The sequence below is a fragment of the Haliotis asinina genome, chromosome 16, assembly GCF_037392515.1.
Source record: "Haliotis asinina isolate JCU_RB_2024 chromosome 16, JCU_Hal_asi_v2, whole genome shotgun sequence".
Lineage (NCBI taxonomy): Eukaryota > Metazoa > Mollusca > Gastropoda > Lepetellida > Haliotidae > Haliotis > Haliotis asinina.
The window spans coordinates 40,679,437-40,702,859 of NC_090295.1; the positions used below are offsets into that span (position 1 = coordinate 40,679,437).

Here is a 23,423-nt window from a genome sequence, read left to right on the forward strand (position 1 = left end):
ACGTCAATAGACCTAAGACAGTCCCCGTTATATAGCGAACTTTGGGTAAAAAATCAACTATGATGCTTATAGAGGACGTCTAGCTAGGTCAGGTACCATAGAAAGGTCACGAGTTTCTTATAATTCATATGTAATGAGACCGAGTGTGGTATTTTATTTATTACTTATGTTTTACATGCCTGAAACTGACAAAATAACGTGTGTTTGTTATTTTTGTGGTTTCAAACCGAAACCGGTTTCAGAAAGGCGTTGCGGAAGAACTTTTTACTGTTGTTCACTGTTTTGCAAGAAGTCACACTGTAAAGACGGCACCACGTCTTCCTGGTAGCCGACGTCACGAAACATGCCAGTTGTCATCGCCTCGAACAGCCTCCTGCTGTAAACTACTCCGTAGCACCCATTTTCTTGGTCTGCAGTTGCTTCACTTCGCTAACACCATTGGTGGAAACATTGCGTTTATGTTTTTCGAGGGATATACTGGCTCAGTTCAACTCGCAATTAAACAGCGGCACGGCAACGTTAGCAATGTTTACATTCCCACAATGCATTTAAGTTTCAGGAGGAATGAATTCAGGTGTTTGGAAAAGTAGTTCAGTCAACACGTGACGTAGCTGAGAGGTCATCGGTTATCCAATCAGGTCGTTAGAATCCTAGGTGAAGTCGTTACGACATATGTCAACGCGATACGACCCACGTTTGACGTACGAGATTAGTATACAACTACCAATACATTGGCCACGTGGGTGATAAATAGAGGATACTAAACGACCTTACGTGTAATACCATTTTTATCAAACGAGGTAATGATTTGGTGTCAAATGAGCGAAAGCGATCTTTAACGAGTTTAATAAAAATGATATTTCACGGAAGCGAGTTTAGTATTCTGTTTATTACTCGCCAACATAAATTGACAGAAACTGCTGTGAAATTCCCTACAGTGTGATTACTCCCAGCTTTCTGCGAGTCAAGCAACGGCTAGTAAAATTGCGACATCGGCATTAGCATTGTGACGTCACAACTTTGAACCATTTTGACGTCATACGTCAAGCGGTATTACACTAGTGCAATATTGCAGTAAAATATTACACTGCAGTATCTTCAACTGGCGAGTAATCAATAGAAGATATTATATGAGTGCCCATACCATACTATGTTTACGACACGACTACCTAAATGTTGGAATTTCTAGAGGGAGAACGAGCGATAAACCGAAATTTAGACACGAGTGTCGTAAACATAGTATGATATGGGCACGATATTTTCTTTAATGCCGAAGTCGTTAAAGTGGCGAAAGTAAGCCCAAACCTACTTTCAAACATAGACTGGTTGCCCACCGTCGCCGCATGTTGAACTCAAAGTCAAAGAAGAAAAGTGACGTCATAGCATTGTTCATGACGTCACGTCACTACTACAAAGTGGTATTTTAACCTAGGGCACCGTATGACAAAAATACGAAAAATACGAACCCGACTGTTCGCCCTCGTAGGTAATAAGCATGAAACACATCAGTACCAGAATTATATTTCTTGTTTGGTCCTCATTCAACCAGCAAAATCATGAGTGAAATCAATTCATCCTGTTACCAGGCAGTCCATATGTTCATTACGATGAACATTATCGTAATTATGTCATTATTACGATGTTTGCATACCTCATATACACTGATAATTTTCCCAGTGAGTTAGATATGTCCATTTCTTCACCCATGGGGATGTAACATATATTATTGGACGGATGACCTTAAGCGTCGTGTTGTAAACATGCTTGTATACATCCACTTTGATCAAAGTCTTACATGTTTCAGTTGTATTGTCTGTTGATGATTTCAAATCGCCTATTCATTCTCAGGTTGAATACTGAGCCATCAGCACTATACTCGACCAAATTATACTTTGTTTGTCGAGACAGAAAACATATAACGTTAACGAGTGACGATGTCGTGATGTAGTCGCTGCGTGCACTACGTGACAGCGTGCCCTGCTGTTGGCGTTCCTGCATGGAAACAATGCCTGGTATTGTCTGTAAACACGTAAACAAAGCTTTGGTATTAAACCTCCTTGTTCGTTATTCATTGTAAACCTGCAGCTCTATTCCATTCCTTTTATGAATGGTGTTGCAAGAAATCTATCGATTACATTGATGAGTGCGTTATGAATTATTAACAAACATTACTATTGAAGACTTTTCATTGAAGCCAATGTAGCAAACATGTATTTTGACATCAGTTTTTAAAAAAAATTGTAAATTAAGTGGTTCTTCTTTCCCAATATAGTAGAATATCTCTAAACTGGCACTCATTAGAAGAAATATTTAGACAATGTGCTGGATTGTAGGGCTGATGATAAATGTCTAAGCCACGGATGGGCCTGAGATTTAACAACCTGCCAAATTAGACAGATGTAGTTTTGACAGCTTCCACTGTAATTACTTTGACAGACTATTTGTCACTCTATTCTTCTGTTTTGTTTCTTAGACAAGATATATATTTCACAATTCGGATCTTGGAAAATATCATAGAAATGAAATTGGTGAAACAGGAAATAATCCACCTCGATTACTTTCATTATCAGGCCAGAAACAGAGACCAAATCCAAAATGTAAAGATCATTCCAAGATTTACTTGTCGTGCTATATTTAATGGAGGAACTCGAAATCGTCCAAACGCTCTCTCTGTTTAACCTCTAAGGGGTCATTAGTTCATATAAACGAACGACCCAACCTTATTTGTCACCAATGACCTGAACGCAGTAACAAGCCCTGGAATGTCTGCATTGTAACATCGTCTGTCACCATCACGCCACTGACCCTACAACAAACAAACCACAAACAAACAGCGCATATCATACAGATACAAATCACATCTGTTTTCAATAACAGAAAAACAATGTTGTTCTCCTTCTTTTGTTTAAGGAGTTCCTGACGCGCCAATTTTATCGCTGATTATGTGTGAATCTGAAGGACAATAGAACACGAGAAACCTAAATCAGTTGTAGGCTTGTTTTGACGTATTTTGCTGTTTTTTAACCGAGGAAATGACGGTATCTATCCGAGCATTGTCATGGGCTTACTCATGCCAAGCTGTACTGGGTATATATGTACAAGTTACAATAGCCTCTGGTGTAGACATCAGAATCATGAGAGTCTTCATCCTCACTGTCATCGCTGCCTCCGGTCAGCTGGCTGCTTCCCAAGGTAAACAGTATACCCGGTAGAACTAAATGTGGACTTTTTGGTGATTTGTGGCTTTTTCGTAAGTCAAGTATTATTCTTAAAGTGGCAATACATGAAAATGATATTGTCAGGTTTGATTTGAAAACATATCCGATCTCTCGATGAAAACTATTTCTGCAGTATATTAAATTCATGAACGAACCATGTCATCCTTGTAAAGAATTTATCTGAGAAAGCATATCAAATGTATCGAGTGCATTTGAGAATTGATCATCAAATATATCGCATATGTAGCTCTTTGCTTTAATGTGGTACAGATATAAAATCAGTGTGCGTAACATGAAACCACATAAGTAAACTTATCACTAACAATAACTGACATAGTTATAATGTAGTCCCGGACAGAAGTCAGCACAGCGCGATATAGGCCACGTATATCAACACTTAATCAAAAACACTAATCTGTTTATGGGCATGGTCTTCTATTTTCATTTTATTTAAACAGACAAAATCTCGGGTTTAGCCAATCAACTACCATGGAATAAGTCGCAATGTATTGATAGTAGATACAGTTGAACGATTGCCACTGTCAAAACTTTGTCTTCAGGTGATGTATTTATTAAACCACGTCTACCTGATATTTATATCACTTGCATAGCATAGATGCTGATTGAATAACAACTGCTGCAAGCTGTGAGTCTGCACTGCTTACAAACATGATTCAGCTTGAAATTAAATTAAAACTTGTATACCTTAGCTATTTCTTGTCATCATTCATTCGGTTAGAAGAGTGGAAATTACAAATGCCATTAGAAAATGTCTTTGGGTTGCAGACGGAAGCAGTGCCATCTGTAAACACGGGGTGATTCCACAACCGGATGGATCATGCAACTGTCCTGTCAATCTATCCGGGGATTTATGTCAGACACAGGGTGAGTTTGGTACTGAATTCTTTGAGACAGATGTCTCAGTATAATAACACAATCTGAACTTGTTTCAATATAATAGCACAATGTGAACCCATTGGTATACTGAGACAACATAAGGTAGTCATTGTCTTTTGAAAATGTTCGAGGGAACATTCGTTTACAATAAGCAAACACGTTCATTGGATATTGTTCATTGTTTATGATGTCCTCACAATCATATCTTCCAGACAGCATTTATTGGTGCCGATACATAGATGAAATATTGCTGCGTATCGCGCTTGCGAAACAATTTTTCGATGCTTCTTTTGCTCCAGAATGTCCTGCATCAGACCGTGTGTTTTGTCCACTATTTGGTGCCCAGTTCTGTGCGTCCTCGGCTTTGTTCAACCACTCTCTGTGTCCAGTCATGTGCGGGAACTGTCCTTCAAGTGGGTAGCTGGAGGGTTACTAATATTCCACCCCTATATCAGCGTGTCATGTCTTTCTACAACAGAAAGAAAACGTCTAGACTCCGACGATGTCATATAGTGACACGCGGTATCGAGTAATACTTGTAAACATGTCTTATTATTTATATTTTTGGGGGGTGTCCAGTAAACGAACATACTGACATACAATAAAGTCAATGAGTTTCAAGCGTCCAGGAAACCGTTGTACAAAGTACCCTTAGCGCCAGTTGTAAGATACAAATCAACATTAACTTGGCACAATGCCAGTCGTCAGTCAATGTTATCGTATGAGAGTTACGATCACTTGAGCACTAGCCCAGTCGTAAGTCTATGTTATTGTATGAGAGTTACGATCACTTGAGCACTAGCCCAGTCGTAAGTCTATGTTATTGTATGAGAGTTACGATCACTTGAGCACTAGCCCAGTCGTAAGCCTATGTTCTTGTATGAGAGTTACGATCACTTGAGCACTAGCCCAGTCGTAAGTCTATGTTATTGTATGAGAGTTACGATCACTTGAGCACTAGCCCAGTCGTAAGTCTATGTTATTGTATGAGAGTTATGATCACTTGAGCACTAGCCCAGTCGTAAGTCTATGTTATTGTATGAGTGGTACGATCACTTGAGCACTAGCCCAGTCGTAAGTCTATGTTATTGTATGAGAGTTACGATCACTTGAGCACTAGCCCAGTCGTAAGTCTATGTTATTGTATGAGAGTTACGATCACTTGAGCACTAGCCCAGTCGTAAGTCTATGTTATTGTATGAGAGTTACGATCACTTGAGCACTAGCCCAGTCGTAAGTCTATGTTATTGTATGAGAGTTATGATCACTTGAGCACTAGCCCAGTCGTAAGTCTATGTTATTGTATGAGAGTTACGATCACTTGAGCACTAGCCCAGTCGTAAGTCTATGTTATTGTATGAGAGTTACGATCACTTGAGCACTAGCCCAGTCGTAAGTCTATGTTATTGTATGAGAGTTACGATCACTTGAGCACTAGCCCAGTCGTAAGTCTATGTTATTGTATGAGAGTTACGATCACTTGAGCACAAGCCCAGTCGTAAGTCTATGTTATTGTATGAGAGTTACGATCACTTGAGCACTAGGCCAGTCGTAAGCCTAAGTTATTGTATGAGAGTTACGATCACTTGAGCAGTAGCCCAGTCGTAAGCCTATGTTCTTGTATGAGAGTTACGATCACTTGAGCACTAGCCCAGTCGTAAGTCTATGTTATTGTATGAGAGTTACGATCACTTGAGCACTAGCCCAGTCGTAAGTCTATGTTATTGTATGAGAGTTACGATCACTTGAGCACTAGCCCAGTCGTAAGTCTATGTTATTGTATGAGAGTTACGATCACTTGAGCACTAGCCCAGTCGTAAGTCTATGTTATTGTATGAGAGTTACGATCCGATCACCTTAGCGCTGAGATCACTTTGTCCAGGGATGCCCAGACTTATCGTAAACTCCAAATACTGACAGGTATAGCGCTTACACGTACCGGTAGACATGTTTAGTACTAGCTCTCATTGAACAATTTTCCCTTTGTCAATGTAGAGTGCTCCAAGACGTGCGAGAACGGGGGAACGCAGGATAGTCTCCCTTGTACCTGCGGCTGCCCTGCGGGATACACAGGCGACCAGTGTGAGACGCAAGGTGTGCTGCGTTCAGCACTCGCTGGCCACGTGAATTTCCTTTCCTGATTTACTACTTTAACCAAACAATAACAGAATGTCAACAAATAATGTAGTATTTGTTTGAAAGTAGCAGTACAAAGTTTAATTTTTTCAGAGTACTATAATGTAACTGTTTTTGTAAAGGGTTGTAGAATTTGCTAAACAAGAAATTATTCTTCAGAAAAAAATGTGTGAACCATTAATTTCGCTTTACTGCAAGTGATACACATTCGCAATTTCTTAAACAATGTTGTGCACATGGGTCTTATAATTGTGAAAGCATTAAACAGCATTTATTGGATGCATATCGTTGCTCAATACATAAAGACTACTTGTAACGACAAGTATTGTACCGTAAGTTCGTAACTTCTAACTAAATGTAACGTTATAGAGGCGATGTTACAAGAACTGGGTTATTCTGTGTGCTTGTAGTGCCTGACTGCGGGTCTGCAACGTGTCTCAATGGCGGGATCATCGACCCGTCCACCTGTGGGTGTCTCTGCCCCCTCCCAGGGCTCTATACAGGAACACGTTGTGAGAAAGGCAAGGCAAATTCCTCATTAATAATAATTTTCTATCTTCTAGTGACTTTCATATTTTAACATTTCCACATTTAAAAAACAATAACATATGAATTTACCACTGCGTGAAGAGAGGTAATCTGCTGATTTCTTCATGGCTTCAGCTAATTGTAGCCTGGTCGTCGACCCGCCTGTGTGTGTCACCTCTCTAGCGGCATCTATGTGTAGTGACCAGCTGCTGTCTAACGTGTGTCCGGTCCTGTGTGGCATTTGCGCTCCCAGTGAGTACGCTCGCTTGTGGGCATCTCGTACATTCAGTTCAAAATTAAATATCCAAGTCAATAGACACATAAATTCCGTATGTGGGATAGGCACATCCCAGCCACAACCTCAAACACATGTTCCCTTCTCTGCACAAGATATATAGAAGATCGTATAGAGTGATGTACTACTGCGCGTCAGTGAATAAAGACAACAGAAGAGTACCTGCGAGTATTTCCACGAATATGACTGAAACTTCAAAACCTAAAGGACCCATGTATCAGTGGGCTGTGATAGTTGGCTTTAAAGTCGATCGTAGGTTTGAATCCAGTCGTTGTCCTTCACCTCAGACTCGTCCGTGGTCAACGTCAGTGGCCAGCGTCTCTTGCGAAAACAAAGCGGCGTAAAATAACAATTTCCCACACAAATAATATCCTTAGTATATACGTAATACAATTTGTCTTTATATCTAAGAACATTTAAATAATGTGACTGTTTATTACTATCATCCGTGAATTCCGACACGTTTTCTCCACACAGGATGTGAAAAGGTGTGCCTAAATGGTGGGACTCTACAGGACGGCTGCCAGTGCGCATGTCCGGGAAACTACACTGGGGAGTTCTGTGAAGAATCGGGTGTGTCTAGATCTCCTGACATGATGTAATTCTGTCTATTACATCATAGGTTCCTTCTTATTGCAACCGTGTGAAACCTGTGTTCGGTGTCCCTCACCGCGATATTGTTGAGATTTTGCTGAAAGTGGCGTAAACCTAAATTCACTCACTAACTCTTCAAGCGAACATGTCCTGAATGACTACAAGCCTCGATGCGAGGGTAACAGATTTCACTGCTCTTAAAATTCAGAATGTCACGATTTGCCGTGATTCACTTCGTAACCGTGAACACGTGACAGATCCTTTACTGTCGGACACAAAGGGAAGATCCGGGTAACACACTCAGAGACTGGTCAGAGGGCAGTTCTGGTATGTTTCACAGTCTCTGATCGACAATATTTTCCCTACTGTCTAGCTCTGCAATGCTAAAGCTCTAAAAGAAGCGAATCTAGATATCACCGGGTTCTGAATCTCCAGTTCACTGGGGTTCCTTTAAACGGGTTTGTTTGTTACGATCAAAATTATAAAAAGACAGTTCTTACATAGTTGAACGAGGCCCACACACCCCTGTTTGTGTTCCCGCCAACATCGCACGTTTATTTCTGAGTCCTCGTGATTCCGACGCACTACGAGCATCTAACCAGCAGACTTTGTGTAACAACATCAAGATATCTTTCAGGAGTAAGAGTCAAAATAAAACAAGATTAATACTAGTTTCGCTGCTGATTAAACTGAGGTACATTTTCAGTGTGTAACGGTTTTCAATTTTATGATATGTTAAGCATGACTAAATACTATTTCCCTGTTCCCTCTCTGCGTCCAGGACAAATCACATTGACTATGTTCTAGGTATAATTGTTCATACTCACTGACGTGAAGCTGTACTGTAACAGTAATACCGTCCAGAATTGTTTGTTCCTTTAAATATCCCGTTGTATTCAAGACTGTTTAGTATTTTCATTTTTCGTCTGACTATTGTCGTTCTTACAATCATCCAGCCGAGCTGTGCCTGACTCCGCCGACAGTAGCGAACGCCGACGTGGTAGTTGTGGACAAGATGGCGATTTACACGTGCAAAGATGGGTCAGTGAACACGGGGGACAGTGTGTACAACTCGACGTGTGGTGTGGACGGGGCCTGGACACCACCGAACTTCACATGTACTGATGGTATGTCTTAGTTTCTTACTGCCCGTCTGTTACTGTCGGACAGTGATGCTGATTTTTTTTGTAAAACTTCATTTTGGGGTTTTACGATTTATCTGAAGTCAACAAAAATCGGTGGGCATATAAATGGCGAATGAAATAACGGCTCATATTATGGATGATGAGGAATGTTCACCGTCGTCCATAAACGACCTTGATTATTAAGTGAGACTGTGTCCCAGTGTCCTGTTGATAGACTGCGATATGTTGTTCCACTTCGATTGCATGGCAGCTGTGATATATATCCCCAGCAACCGATGGAATTGATGTATTCCATAAAAACATAATGACTATATACATGTCTAATAGAAACTCACGATCCGGGTAAGAACTGGTCTTTAGCAACTTGACGTAAAATGTCCATGACGTTGGTATCACTTACTTTGTTAATACATGTTATATTCCAGTTGTATTGACAGACGCTCATAATCCCAATCACTGGATTAGTTACGAAACAAAATATTTACCTGTCTGGCTACGGTTTTATGTTTTTAGTAACTACTTGCTACTTGGCGAGGAACGGCGTCCATCTTTACAAGGGAACACTATCAACGACCAACAGCGGTTTCACGTGCCAAAACTGGGCCTCTCAGTCACCGAACAGACACCGTTACTCGGACGTTCATTTTGAGACCCTGGGTGAAACGGCGGCCCTGGCCGGGAACTACTGTCGTGACCCCTCGGGGGGAGGTGTACGTCCCTCTGGCAGACTCTGGTGCTACAACAGGGCATCGAGACGTCCGCGATGGGACTGGTGTGACGATGTGCCCTCGTGTTTATAACTCTGATGTCACTCCCAAATTAATTAAATATCAATAGCTAAACTAAGTCATTTATAATGAATCACTTATCATTCATTCACTGGAATGTGGCGCTCACAGCAATAACGAAGCTGTCCATCCATATATTGTTGTCCTTATTAATTACTCCATATTTTAAATGCTTCATAAAGAAGTGAAACAAGCACCTGCCTCGTATGTCGGCTACAATATGTAAAATGAAAAACAGAACACCACTTATAACACTGATGGTGAAGTATTAGTTTTACACAGCGGTCAGAGAGCATTCTAACGTTTGACCAAAGTTGGACCAATGTCATTTTGACCTCCGAGCCAACGTTGTATCAACGTCGGCTAACATTAATGGGCCAATGGTCTCACAAATAACTAATTTTCACATACTTTACTGGCAGTTCAAGGGGCGGAGGGTAGCCTAGTGGTTAAAGCGTTCGCTCGTCACGCCAAAGACCCGGGTTCGATTCCCCACATGGGTACAATGTGTGAAGTCCATTTTCTTGTGTCCCCCGCCGTGATATTGCTGGAATATTGCTAAAAAGCGGCGTAAAACTCACTCACTCAATACCGTTAGGGTTTACATGTCACAGCGACTGAGCTGTTGTGTTTACTCTGTAAAAAAGATGCGAAAAAATGAAAACATGTCAATCTATGTCTGAAGAACATGAAAAGTTACTCAAGAAAAAAAGACGTTTGTAGAATGGTTATTGTTTAACGCCGCACGCAGCAGTATTAAAGCTTTATTAAATAATCGAGTCTGGACCAGACAATCCAGTGATCAACAGCCTGAGTATTGTTCCACGCAAATGGGATATGATGACATGTATCAACCAAGTCACGGAGCTTGACTACCCGATCCCTTTGGTCGTCATGTCGACAAGCGTGGGTTACTGAAGATTAATGCTAATCCGGATCTTCAAGGGCCGTGTTGATAGGTTCGGGCATGATACTGATACAACGGTTTTAAAATGTTGATGTCACAACACCAGATGGTTTGATATCCTGATATACAGATTACAAACAAAAGTCTACCGATAGAGACTGGGTTAACTTGATACAGTCCGACTGGTTATACGCATCAGCTCATATACCAGAGACTGGGTTAGCTTGTTACAGTCCGACTGGTTATACGCATCATCAGCTCATATACCAGAGACTGGGTTAGCTTGTTACAGTCCGACTGGTTATACGCATCATCAGCTCATATACCAGAGACTGGGTTAGCTTGTTACAGTCCGACTAGTTATACGCATCATCAGCTCATACACCCTTCCCCCTTCTACATGCAAGCAATAAGGGCCTCTTTTAAAACATTTTGTACTTGTCCTTTTCCATGACACTTTCTACTCTTTCTGATGAAGTTGATAAAGTGGAGCAAAAAGTTCATTTTAAAATTTACGATTAGTCTTCAACGTTTGTCGAGTTATTACTAACATATAATACACAGCCGTACTTCCTCATACCACAATGGGTGAGTGAGTGAGTGAGTTTAGTTTTACACCGCACTCAGCAATATTACAGCTTTATGGCGGTGGTCTGTAAATAATCGAGTCTGGACCAGACAATCCAGTGATCAACAACATGAGCATCGATCTGCGCAATTGGGAACCGATGACATGCGTCAACCAAGTCAGCGAGCCTCACCACCCGATCCCGTTAGTCGCCTCTTACGACAAGCTGAGTCGCCTTTTATGGCAAGCATGGGTTGCTGAAGGCCTATTCTACCCCGGGACCTTCACGGGTCCATACCACAATGGTCTTGTGTCAGTCGCTGGTAACAGTAAGAACTTTCAACACACAAACGATATGTTTCTTTTTTCGGTACTCTGACCTTATACACGAGACATGCAGCAACCGCTGGGCAGTCCCACGGTATATTTATTCATAAGGTTCTCTTAGATGACGGTGTTGTTTGCTCGTCTTTAGTACTTCTAGCGTCAACTCCCATAGTTAAATATACTCAACATTGACAACCATAGAGGCAGACATGAGTCTATGGAACCTGATGCTTAATGCAGAAAGGAATACTTGGCGAGCCTGGCCCGCCTTCATGTGTAGACTGGGAGTCAATCACTCCACTTCATGCTATGTTATTACTTGTGCAAATTTATCAACTAAACTGATGGCAAAAGAAAGCATACATCAATGTTTGATAATACCTAGAAATGAAACAGATGAGAAATAGTTATTTATGAGTCATGTGTTTTATACAGGTCTCAGTGTGTCGGGGAAGAATTATTGTCTTGTCGCGTTTTGGTGATGTTTGTAATGTTTTAAGTCCATGTTTTGAGTGCTTATTTTTCTTTGATCAACGGCTTATCTGTAGAAGCATATTCCCCATGAAGATTAAGTCATGCATTGATGAATATACTGAACTACTTTAGAAACGCATCACCGGGGTAAACGGTTTATCTCCGGGATAGATGATGAAAGGAACTTGCCCCTGCTGACCATGAGTCACTCAGGACAGAAACTGAAAAAGAATCTAAAATAGTTTATTCAAGGGTCTAGCCATACATGCATACATACACGCACGCACGCACGCACGCACGCAAGCACGCACGCACGCACACATACATACATACATACACACCGCGTTCTAAGTTTTTATTCAATCTGCTTTTACACAGACTTAAGAATAACCAATAGTTGAACAGTTTAGGATATGTTTTGTATGTTTTATGTAACAGTTGTATGATGCTGCCATGTAAGAGTCCGTAACTTTGATTTACTGTAAATGAACAATGTGTGTGTGTGTGTGTGTGTGTGTGTGTGTGTGTGTGTGTGTGTGTGTGTGTGTGTGTGTGTGTGTGTGTGTGTGTGATATGAATATGAAACATTTGAACTCTTTACACGAAATTTATCCGACATTAGTGTAACTGTAATTGCAATGCCAATACATTTTATCTTTCCAAAATCCTCACCGTCAGGAAAGGTAGGGTAACTGACAAGGGGTAGCTGAAGTGCTTACTTGTCACGAGAAAGGTACGTGTCCTATCCCCTAGAGTACTCTGTGCAATGTCTATTCTGATGTTCCCTACGTAATATTACTGATGTATTTTGAAACGCGGCTTAAAAACCACCCTCTTACCCGTACTCATACTCTCAACCATCAATGTTGCCATAAGTTACACCGTTAACTTCCGTAAGGTTTATTGATATAACGGTGTCAATATCAGTGCTGCATCTGGCATGCAAGACATCGTGTGTAGGTAGCGCCGTGAAGATCAGAGTCAGACTTGATCTACAGCAATCCATGCTTGTCACATGTCACAGTTGATTTGATGGATAGTGTAATATGTCATCGTGACCCGGCATTTTGGCCCAGCTTGTTATTTCATTACATATCAGCACACTCAGCTACTTTTGTTTGTTGTGCTGCTATTGCAAAGCTGATGCAGTGACGTTAATGCCTCACCGAGTTGTCTCCCCTGCTAATCAGTAAGGATGCCGTTAGCAGCACCCCACACCCACATACTGACGCTGGACGTTAACCTCACAACCTGGACCTTTGCGCGTGTTTATTTGTTTTCAATTACGGATGTTTGATTAGAGGCACAAAGGGATTAACCCAACGTGCAGAGTTTTAGTAGCGCTCCACGCAGGTCAAGCAGGATAGAAGCAAATGGCCTCTGTTGGCAGAAGCGGAATTGCACTTAGTCGAAAGTATGTTGCCAGTAGAAAAAAAAATAAAAGTAGCTGAAAGGATCCATTTTTTATCTTGACTGTGAGGTAATGATGATGGACCAGTGCAGACAATGAACGTAACACGCCGCACACGAGGAGATGTCTGATAAACCCCTACTGACGTCATCTCGCTGTTTTCACTGTCTCTCCCTATTGAGCAAGAACTAAGGCTTAATCAGACTAGGAGCGACTGATAATATTGTGACGGAGAAAGTGACTATGCACCATTTAATGAACTGTAGATGTTATTGTGTTGAAACACCGATTAATCCCATACCTAGTACAGGGAGTCTCACACTCCCTAAAAGAGTCATGGTGCATCTACTTAATTCACCTTGTCGATAAAGAGTATGTCCACCATTTGCATCGATATGGGCAAGGTGGCTATTGGGCATTGAAGACACCAATTTATTGAAAACAACCTGACCGGCGTGTTCCCCAGTGTCAGCTAATGTCAAATTGAGTTATTGATTGAATCTAGTTCGTGTGCTTTCCACATGTTCTTTCCTAGCCATGTACTGATGCGGAGACACTTGTAGGAACAACCGGTCTTGGTGAGCCAGGAGTCCTACTCAAGACGACCGTTACAACTCGCTTTATCTTACATACTTTCACTTTCACAGGTGTTGGAGTATAACGTTAAACGATATAGTTAACATTAACAATATCTGAATCACAACGTCCATGATGTTTGTCACCATTACATTAACCATGATCAGTTGAGTTCTGCAGTTAGTTGTTACTACACTTCATACCATCATATTGTTACCACAAACAACAACGTTCGTGCACAGAGTTTAATTTTCCGCACGGCGACCCGATGCTCATGTACTCATCTGAATACAGCCTATTGTCCAACCCTTGTCTTCTGAACTTCGGATGATGTCGACACTAAGTTGTGTATAACTGCGATATGGAATCAAAACTGCTAGTCACGGCCATACCGTGTGCTACCTCGGTCGAGTCTATACGGGTCTGTCACTAACTGGACACAACACGACAAAGTCGTAGCTCTTAATGTCTCTGTTTGGAGTCCATTTTAAACTGAACCGCAAAAGAAACGTCTCATTTCAAACTCGAATGCAAAATTTTATTCTTACTTGGTGGTATTTTTGGTATAATCGTTCTGTTTTGTTATAATAACATTTGTTTTCAATCCTGACAGTTATTACTAACATCAGCGTGTTTTCTGATGAAAAATCATATCAATCAAGCACAGCTGAAAAGGTAGACATTGTAAAATGTTCCCTGTGACATTCGTGAAACGCACTGGACGACGAGAATAACATCAAGACCGACAGTTAGTGCCCTAAGAACTGCAGTATCGCTTCACCAGAGCGACGGAAACAGCACGCCAGACCATTGGGACACAGACACACTGGTGCCGATACAGTGCGTCGACATTTGCGCGGAGGACACCTCTGATGTCACAGACCATATCGGGATCCTGTCCTCACTGCTCGTCATCTTCTAAACTGACTGCAATGGGCAACTCAGTTTGGGCATTGGTTATGTCGACAATGGAGAACTGTGGCTTCTTCATTGGTGACAGCCTACATTGTGTTTCGACAACCAATGGCAGGGTGAGAGTATAGCGAAGGTGTGGGGAACGGTTTTCTTGTGAATGTATTGTTTAAAGAAACTCGTGGAGTTTTTAAATCATCCTGGTTTGGAGTGCAGTTAGTCTGAATCAGAGTTGGTCCCATTGTGTTCCAGAATCTCGGTCCAGGACTAGGAAATGACGTGACAGCGAGCTGTTGACCAACACCGCACACTGTGTCATATTCCGGAAGACACAGAAATCACATCTTCCAGCTATACAACGTTCGTTCCCACACTACCAGAGCAACATTGGGTATCCTAACCCTACACTGGCCTGCACTCCGGATTTAAGTCCAACAAAATACCGTTGGGACGAGGTTCAATAACCTCCAACTAAGGGGAGCAACTGCTGCTGGACTCGATCAGGCATTTGCAGTTTAAGGGTCCATGTGCCTATGGCCTTCATCAACCGGCTAATTCATTCTATGTACAAACGATGCAACTGAAACGCCGTCATCGATGCCCATAGAGACCACCCTCGATACTGACTTTGAGGTATCCTATTGGTACCATTTTTGGTACCGAAAGTGTCAAGTTTGAACTCCATCCTTCGTTTTGATTGTTAATTAGCTGTTAATTAGAGCGAATGAATGTGTGTGTTTTAAGACACCTCTATCGGTGTGACGTTTCTTTTGCGGTTCAATATATACCTTACCCGAACTTCACAGGAAGCACAGTTACCTATTTCACTGTATACAGAGGTCTTACCTATACCAGGGTTAACGTTTTCCTTATTCAGATATGAACTGCTTTACTGGGTTACATTTTAACTGTATTAATTAAAATCGCATCTGATGCTGATTTTTTAAAAATCATGTTAACGTCAAGTTTGTTAGTATGTGTTTTCTCTCTGAACCACCTGTCAGTCCCTGAAGAAACGGTTTTGGAGTGTATGGGTCACATGTTGTGTGAAGTGATGCTCATATGGAATGAAAAAAATATAAATATGGGATCTGAAAACCAACGTATGATTACACAAGCATTATGTGGAGAAGACAAGTGGTTTATTTCGACTTAAATATATTTGAGCACAGTACACGACTGCTATACGTTTCTCTGTAAGCCATGTTTGAGAACGGTGTCAGCATTCAATAAGAAGTCTAGGTAAACGACTGGACAGAAGGAAGTGATTCAGTCCCTTTCCCGTTGGCTTTGGTAGTCTTTGTATTCTTACAACAAATGTAGGCAAATATGTCAAACCCGATTAATACTGCTTCAAAAGTTTCAGTGCCGAATCAGAAAATACACAGTGTCTAGTATTTTGCTTTAATCATAACCACTTCAGCACATCGTCTGTGGTTGTAATTTACATCAGACCCTGTACCCCCTATGAACTTCATATTTGCATACATAAGACATACCCTAATGAATGAAACCTACATGATGGGGTCGTCCATTATGACGCGAGAGGTGCAGGTCCTCTGAATAAATACGCGGACGTCTTCACATGCATCCAATTAGAAGCAGTGTCGACCCGGGTGGTAAAGAGCGAGGATGAAGGCTGTCGCCCCTGCCGTAGCCCTAGCACTATGTGCCGCGGGTTTTTTCACTCTAGTGCTCTACTCACGAAATTCCGTGTCTGAAGGTGAGGCCATTATCATACAAGATACACATAGATGTCTTTATATTTATCAAAAGCTCAGAGTTAGGAAAGCATGACAAGTAATCAATGTTAACTTTCATTTTTATTGTGTCTGGAATCTGTTTCATAGACAACCAAGACTGTTTTTTTTTCTAGCGCTGACGGTGTATTATGTCAATATTCTGAATAATGTTTAAGACTTATTCCATAAGTTATCATCATTTCTTTCAAATGCCACTTTGTTAGAAACGTGTCCAGATTAGTAAATGGTTGTTTATGTAGAAGTTGAGATTACTAGCAAATTATCGTTTCTGTAGAAATCAGTTTTCCCCCAACCTGACATTGAAATAGATTGTACATATCTTGAAATTGATTATATTTACGCGTCTTCTAAAGCTCACATATCCCTGACAGACCTAACGCGATTGCCAAAGAACGTCATAATTTTTCAAGCCCGTTTAACACCAAGTACTATTCCACGTAAGTTGATCATAACACTGCACGTCGTGTTGTTTACGACATATATTATGGGACATTATGACATTATAAATGACACTATGCCTGGATCCGGTTTGACGACAGCTCAGTGTGTGGTTGCCACAGTTAATGTGTCCAAATAAATATTTGTTTAACGTTTGAAGTGGACAACAGTGGTAATTTCACGGGTGAGTGAGCACTGTAATATGCCACATAATGTAATATCCTTGTCGTGTCGAGGGACTTAGAGTATGTTGTCCAGATGGGGGATCGAACTCGGAAGGCCGGAATCAGGACAGAACCCCAGGATTTGGCCCACAATACTATTAAACCCCCGTCGTGATCCCTGACAAACATGGAGGAAAGTTGTATGTTTTCTCGGAGATAAAACGCCCGTACGTCGATAAACTATTATTGAAGTTGTGACAAAGTTGGGTTTTCCATTGACATGAATAGTCTGTAGTGAAGCAGTTACCAAACAAAGTGTCCCTAAAGAAACACACATTTCAGGGGAAAAAACACATTGTGTCCAAATCTAACACCACCTAACTTTAGGATGTATGTCTCTATGATATAACGCCCTCTTCTTATTTGAATGTATCATGATTCATGATACATTCAAAATATATTCCGTTAAGGAATTAATTTGAATTTCTATTTTTGTCAGAATATGAACCTAATATCTGGTGATTTATCAGAACCCGGATTTTTTTTAATATTTAACGACAAACACATGACGTATCATCATATAAGTCAAAGTTACGCCAGCATTTCAAAAGTTCAGAAGGAAGACATTCAGGAAAATTTGTTTATCTAGTGACATTCGAATTCTACGAGTACTGAACTTGAATTGATCAGTGTTGTCGCCTGAATGTGTCCATAGCAAGAACTGGCATAGTGTCGACATCTTTGATACTTTATTCCTTGTAACATGTGCAGATTCCAGTACTTCTGTTAGGTTAAGTCCCATTCAGTATTCGAACCCACACTCTCAGAGTCAGACAGCGAAACGCTGGCACTCAAAGTCAGCCAATTATCTCTTATTCCCTTGATCAAGCACATCAGTACAGTATAAGCTGATTTTTCCTAACCTAGCTGTTTCCCAATTTACAAATCATTGTTTTCATTACATATACTGGTTCATGGTGCAACGGGCAAATAGCTACCTCTTAATAATAGTATAAATGTAATGGCTGTCTGTCGTATTTGTCACATCACTATGTAGGAGGCCATGATTTCTCTGAGATCTCCTTTACCACGTGCCAGTTCACCCGATTGACCGTAGAGGCGGTGTGGATATCAGATGGTAAAGGTCACCTTTATTCTGTCCTTTGATTTGTGGGATTACCAGGAGTTTATCGTATCTCTCGTTGGACTGTCAGGACCCCCTGCGTGTTGGTCACTTCCTCCTTCCCATTGTTTCCTTGTGGACCATGCGTGTCTTCTGCAGCTTCTCTGTTTGAATGAGACCAGTGTTTAGAAGCACGGTGTTAGGAGAAGTTTACAATATGCTTGTCTACACGCCCCTTGAACATACAACGGGGTGCTTCATATTGGGGAAAACAGGGCGTTAGTCACCGTGAGTCTGTGTTGAACGGTCTGCCTTCATAGAGAGGTACGACTTAATGCATATACAGATAGTATAATCTGCATGACATAGATCGTCATGGTATAGGCAGATTAAGACCTAATAAATAATCCTAATTAATATTAGGATCAGCAAAGTGTTTTTGCAGTTACCCTGAAACAGAGATTAGCTGCGAAATGTCTGTCAGATACAGTACATGTACCATATGAGTTGCTTTAATGGGCTTTAATAGCTTTAAAAGGTGAACGCCTTTTCGAAACGGTGTCAGCCGGGGACAGTCGTATTTCCCAATAATTGTATTCACAAGAGAGCCACAACTGATTTCACTGCAGAAATTACAAATGAGGCGGTCCTGGGTATAAACCTTCGAAACAAGTTGCGGGATAAATGACGCAACCTAGCACCGCATTATACTATCATAGAATCGAGCACAGTATCGGTACATGTGTACTAATGTTCCTACCTACGTGTGAACCTCCATGGCCAGTTTAAGCCATATTTGTAAAATATTAAATGCCTCATCAATTTGTCAACTAGGTAAGCTCAAAGGACGTCTGTTAACGCCCCGAAACTAACATTCTGACTCGCGATTCGATTGAAGAATTACAAAGAATTTCAATAAGGAACATTCTCTTTCATGAACTGAACTTAAGGTATCGTCTAGCCAAACACGACCATGAAATTCGATTTCATGAACATGTTTAATACCTGTTATTACAAATTGGTTCCTCCCCACAGGTGTGTCGGGTATCCATGTAACATGTTTCAGTGCTACTGATTTCAAGATGAAAAGCATATTTATACGGACTACTCCTGTGAAAACACAATGCGTCTATTAAAGTGGTCTAATGTAATATACGCTATATCATGTATTACACTTTTCTCAGTAAGCGAAAGCTGAGAAAGTGCCTGACACTGAGATTGTGGGTTCGAATCCCGGATGGGACTCAACCCAACAAAAGTACTCTAGTTTGTGCTTTGCCGAGATTGTGTAATCACAGATATGTTAACATGTAGTCCTGTGTTTCTGGTAATGCACAGAAGCAAACAATCGGCCAGCAAAATACCGCCACTGAAGGTAGCTGACCTTTGGACAGTTAACGGCAGTCGACCCAAACACAGAAACACAGATGGCAGTTACAGTACTAGTCAATTACAGAGTTAATTGCACAGACAATTTATATTTGAAGGTCAAGGTCAACGTGTAGACAGTCAGATCAAAATTTTTATTTTATTTTTATTTTTATTTTTTATTTAATTTTTTTCATTCCCCATGACTTAAAATGTTTATGATATGGATTTTGTCTAGTTAATCTCCTGTAACAAATTCAACCAGTTTCGATATGAACTTCATAATATAACTGTTCTACTTTTATGGTTTGTGCGTTCCCCTCTTTCATGTGTCATATGTAATGTCAATATAGGACATTTGTTACATTTTACGGCGTTGTTGGCCGGGTATGACGCCATGGGATTTACCTACTTGCAACAGACTATTCAAAGCAGACATCTTAATGTATAGCACATCCAGGTATGTCAATATATGTCAGGTGGAATCTTTCCTGCCATTATAATGACAAAGGTGCCACACCCACCTTGTCACGGTTTCACAAATACACCATATTGACATCAAATATTTAACTCTTAGACACAAACATACCTACTCTTCTGAAAGAATCGTTACTGTGTTCTGTTTGTTTAAAATGGACATCTAAAGGAGAAAAGTTAATAGAATCTATTCTTGTGGCCGTCTCGTTTCTTAAGCTTGTGTATCTTTGCCGTGTACTTCTATCGACTAACAACGTATTGTGAGGATTTAGACAGATGTGACTGGTGTGTCTGCTGAATCACATTTACGAGTATACAATAGGGTGGATGTAAGTACTTACGTGTCACTCTAACTGTTACGTGTTAGTTGCCCATAAAATTAAAGTTAATAGGTGTGGAGATTCTACTTAATGTCTTTGTAAATGTGCATGTCAACGACAGAAAGTGTATGACCGATCTTTGTTATGATAGAATTTGGTATATATTTCACATGAAATATTTTTTTTTACATTTTTTATTTTATTATTATACAAGTAATATCATGATCTAGTATCATCGTCATCATCATCATCATCATCATCATCATCATCATCCAGCTATATGGCGGCGATCTGTTATATAAGCGAGTCTTGATTAGACAATCTAATGGTCAACAGCATGAGCATTAATCTACGTAATTGAATACGATGGCATGTGTCAACCAAGTCAGCGAGCCTGACAACCCGATCCCGTATGTATCCTCTTGCGACAAGCATGGGCTACTGAAGATCAATTCTAACACGTATCTTCCCGCTGGTCTGTGACAGGTTGGAAACTGTACCCAAAAAAGTGAAACATAATCAAATATAGGTGCATGGCATACCACCTTCATTTTTATAATATGAGAACCTGGTATATATTTTGCAGTTTGTTAAATTAAATTAAAATTTATAAAATAGCATAAGGTAAAGTTAAAGAATTCGTCATGTTGTGGCTATACGCCAGTGGTGATCACATTTCGGCAAAATGTCTTCAGCGTGGCATTTTTTCAATGAAACATCAAACGTTTAATAAATCGAAACTCTCTATCGATCTAAAGTCACCATATATCATGCATTATTGCAAAGCCTAAAATGTGAGGTTTGTCCTCGGTTCAATAGATATGCTGTTATTGATTGCGTTCATAAAGTGCATCGATATTATAGATTTATATTGTAAATTGAATGGTAATCGGTGTATCATTTGTTCTGGTGTAGTCGCTTTGTTCGATATGGCATTCTTCAATCCCTAAATATTCTCGACCTTGTATAATCAATAATTAACAACCTTGTGTTAATTTCTAACATTATGATGTGGGTGAATTATATAAACCGTTTGTCTGTTCCAGATCTTCAGCACAAAACTGTTTCCCGCAAAGCAAGGATGGTATGTTGATTTTAACATTCAATGATTCAAAAGACATAGCCGTACACATTTAGAAATCTGGGCCCTTATTCTCCAAACGTTAGTAACCCTAAGAATTCGTAACTTTGATCGTATCCAATGTGTTAAGAATGGACTTACGAAGTAAGGTTACGAACGTTTCGAGAAGAGCCTGGCTAAAGTGTATTATTATACTCATTATGTGAACGCTATTTATGAAATGACACGTCACAACAGATAATTCTCGCTGTGAGGGTAACTTGACATATACTAAGTAAACACAGGACAAAAGGTTATAAGCTTATAATTTTTCATTCGACAAGGTACAACATATCATGTTATCTAAACATTTCCGGTCTTAAAACACACGCCACTCACTCACTCACTCACTCACTCACCAATGTATTAGTAGTTGGGCTAACGTCATCAGTGGTTATATTATTTGAGTTACTATCCAGTCATCAGTGGTTTTATTATTTGAGTTAATATCCGGTCATCAGTGTTTGAGTAGTTGAGTTGACATCCGGTCATCAGTGTTTGAGTAGTTGAGTTGACATCCGGTCATCAGTGTTTGAGTAGTTGAGTTGACATCCGGTCATCAGTGTTTGAGTAGTTGAGTTGACATCCGGTCATCAGTGTTTGAGTAGTTGAGTTGACATCCGGTCATCAGTGTTTGAGTAGCTGAGTTGACATCCGGTCATCAGTGTTTGAGTAGTTGAGTTGACATCCGGTCAACAGTGTTTGAGTAGTTGAGCTAATATCCGACCATCAGTGGCTTTAGTAGTTGAGTTAATAACCAGTCATCAGAGGTTTTAGTAGTTGGGTTAATATTCAGTGATAAGAGGTTTTATTAGTTAAGGTAATATCCGGTCATCAGTATTTGAGTAATTCAGTTAATATCCGGTCATCATTGGTTTTAGTAGTTGAGTTAATATCCGGTCACCACTGGCTTTAGCAGTTAAGTCAATATCCGGTCATCATTGGTTTTGGTAGTTCAGATAATATCCGGTCATCACTGGTTTTAATAGTTGAGCTAATATCCGGTCATCACTGGTTTTAGTTGTTGAGTTAATATCCAGTCATCAGTGGTTTTGGTAGTTGAGTTAATATCCGGTTATCAGTGGTTTTAGTAGTTGAGATAATATCCGGTCATCAGTGGGTTTAGTAGTTGAGATAATATCCGGTCATCAGTGGGTTTAGTAGTTGAGTTAATATCCGGCCATCAGTGGTTTTAGTAGTTGAGCTAATATCCGGTCATCACTGGTTTTAGTTGTTGAGTTAATATCCGGTCATCGGTGGTTTTGGTAGTTGAGCTAATATCCGGTCATCACTGGTTTTATTAGTTGGATTAATAACCACTCATAGGAGATTTTAGTAGTTAAGGTAATACCCGGCCATCCGCTGTTTTAGTAGTTGAGATAATATCCGGTCATCAGAGGTTTTACTAGTTTGATTAATAGCCAGTCATGAGAGGTTTTAGTAGTTAAGGTAATATCCGGTCATCAGTGGTTTTAGTAGTTGACTTAATATCCGGTCATCAGTGTTTTAGTTGTTGAGTTAATATCCGGTCATCATTGGTTTTAGTAGTTGAGTTAATATCCGGTCATCAGTGGCTTTAGTAGTTGAGTGAATATCCGGTCATCAGTGAGTTTAGTAGTTGAGGTAATATCCGGTCATCAGTGGTTTTAGTAGTTGAGCTAATATCCGGTCATCAGTGGTTTTAGTTGTTGAGTTAATATCCGGTCATCAATGTTTTAGTAGTTGAGGTAATATCCAGTCATCAGTGTTTGAGTAGTTGAGCTAATATCCGGTCATCACTGGTTTTAGTAGTTGAGTTAATATCCGGTCATCAGTGTTTTAGTAGTTGAGTTAATATCCAGTCATCAGTGTTTTAGTTGTTGAGTTAATATCCG

The 23,423-nt window shown here is 40.3% G+C and overlaps 1 protein-coding gene across 1 annotated transcript in view; it reads left to right on the top strand.

Annotated features, from left to right (window-relative positions):
* Positions 1-3,134: 3,134 nt before the first annotated feature.
* Positions 3,135-23,423, top strand: part of LOC137267773 (neurogenic locus notch homolog protein 1-like) — a 51,665-nt gene continuing 31,376 nt past the window's right edge. The window contains exons 1-6 of the mRNA XM_067802218.1: positions 3,135-3,192; positions 4,005-4,103; positions 6,111-6,209; positions 7,552-7,647; positions 8,625-8,795; positions 21,476-21,513. Coding sequence (XP_067658319.1) covers positions 3,135-3,192; positions 4,005-4,103; positions 6,111-6,209; positions 7,552-7,647; positions 8,625-8,795; positions 21,476-21,513 — 561 coding nt within the window. The remainder of the gene's footprint in view (positions 3,193-4,004; positions 4,104-6,110; positions 6,210-7,551; positions 7,648-8,624; positions 8,796-21,475; positions 21,514-23,423) is intronic.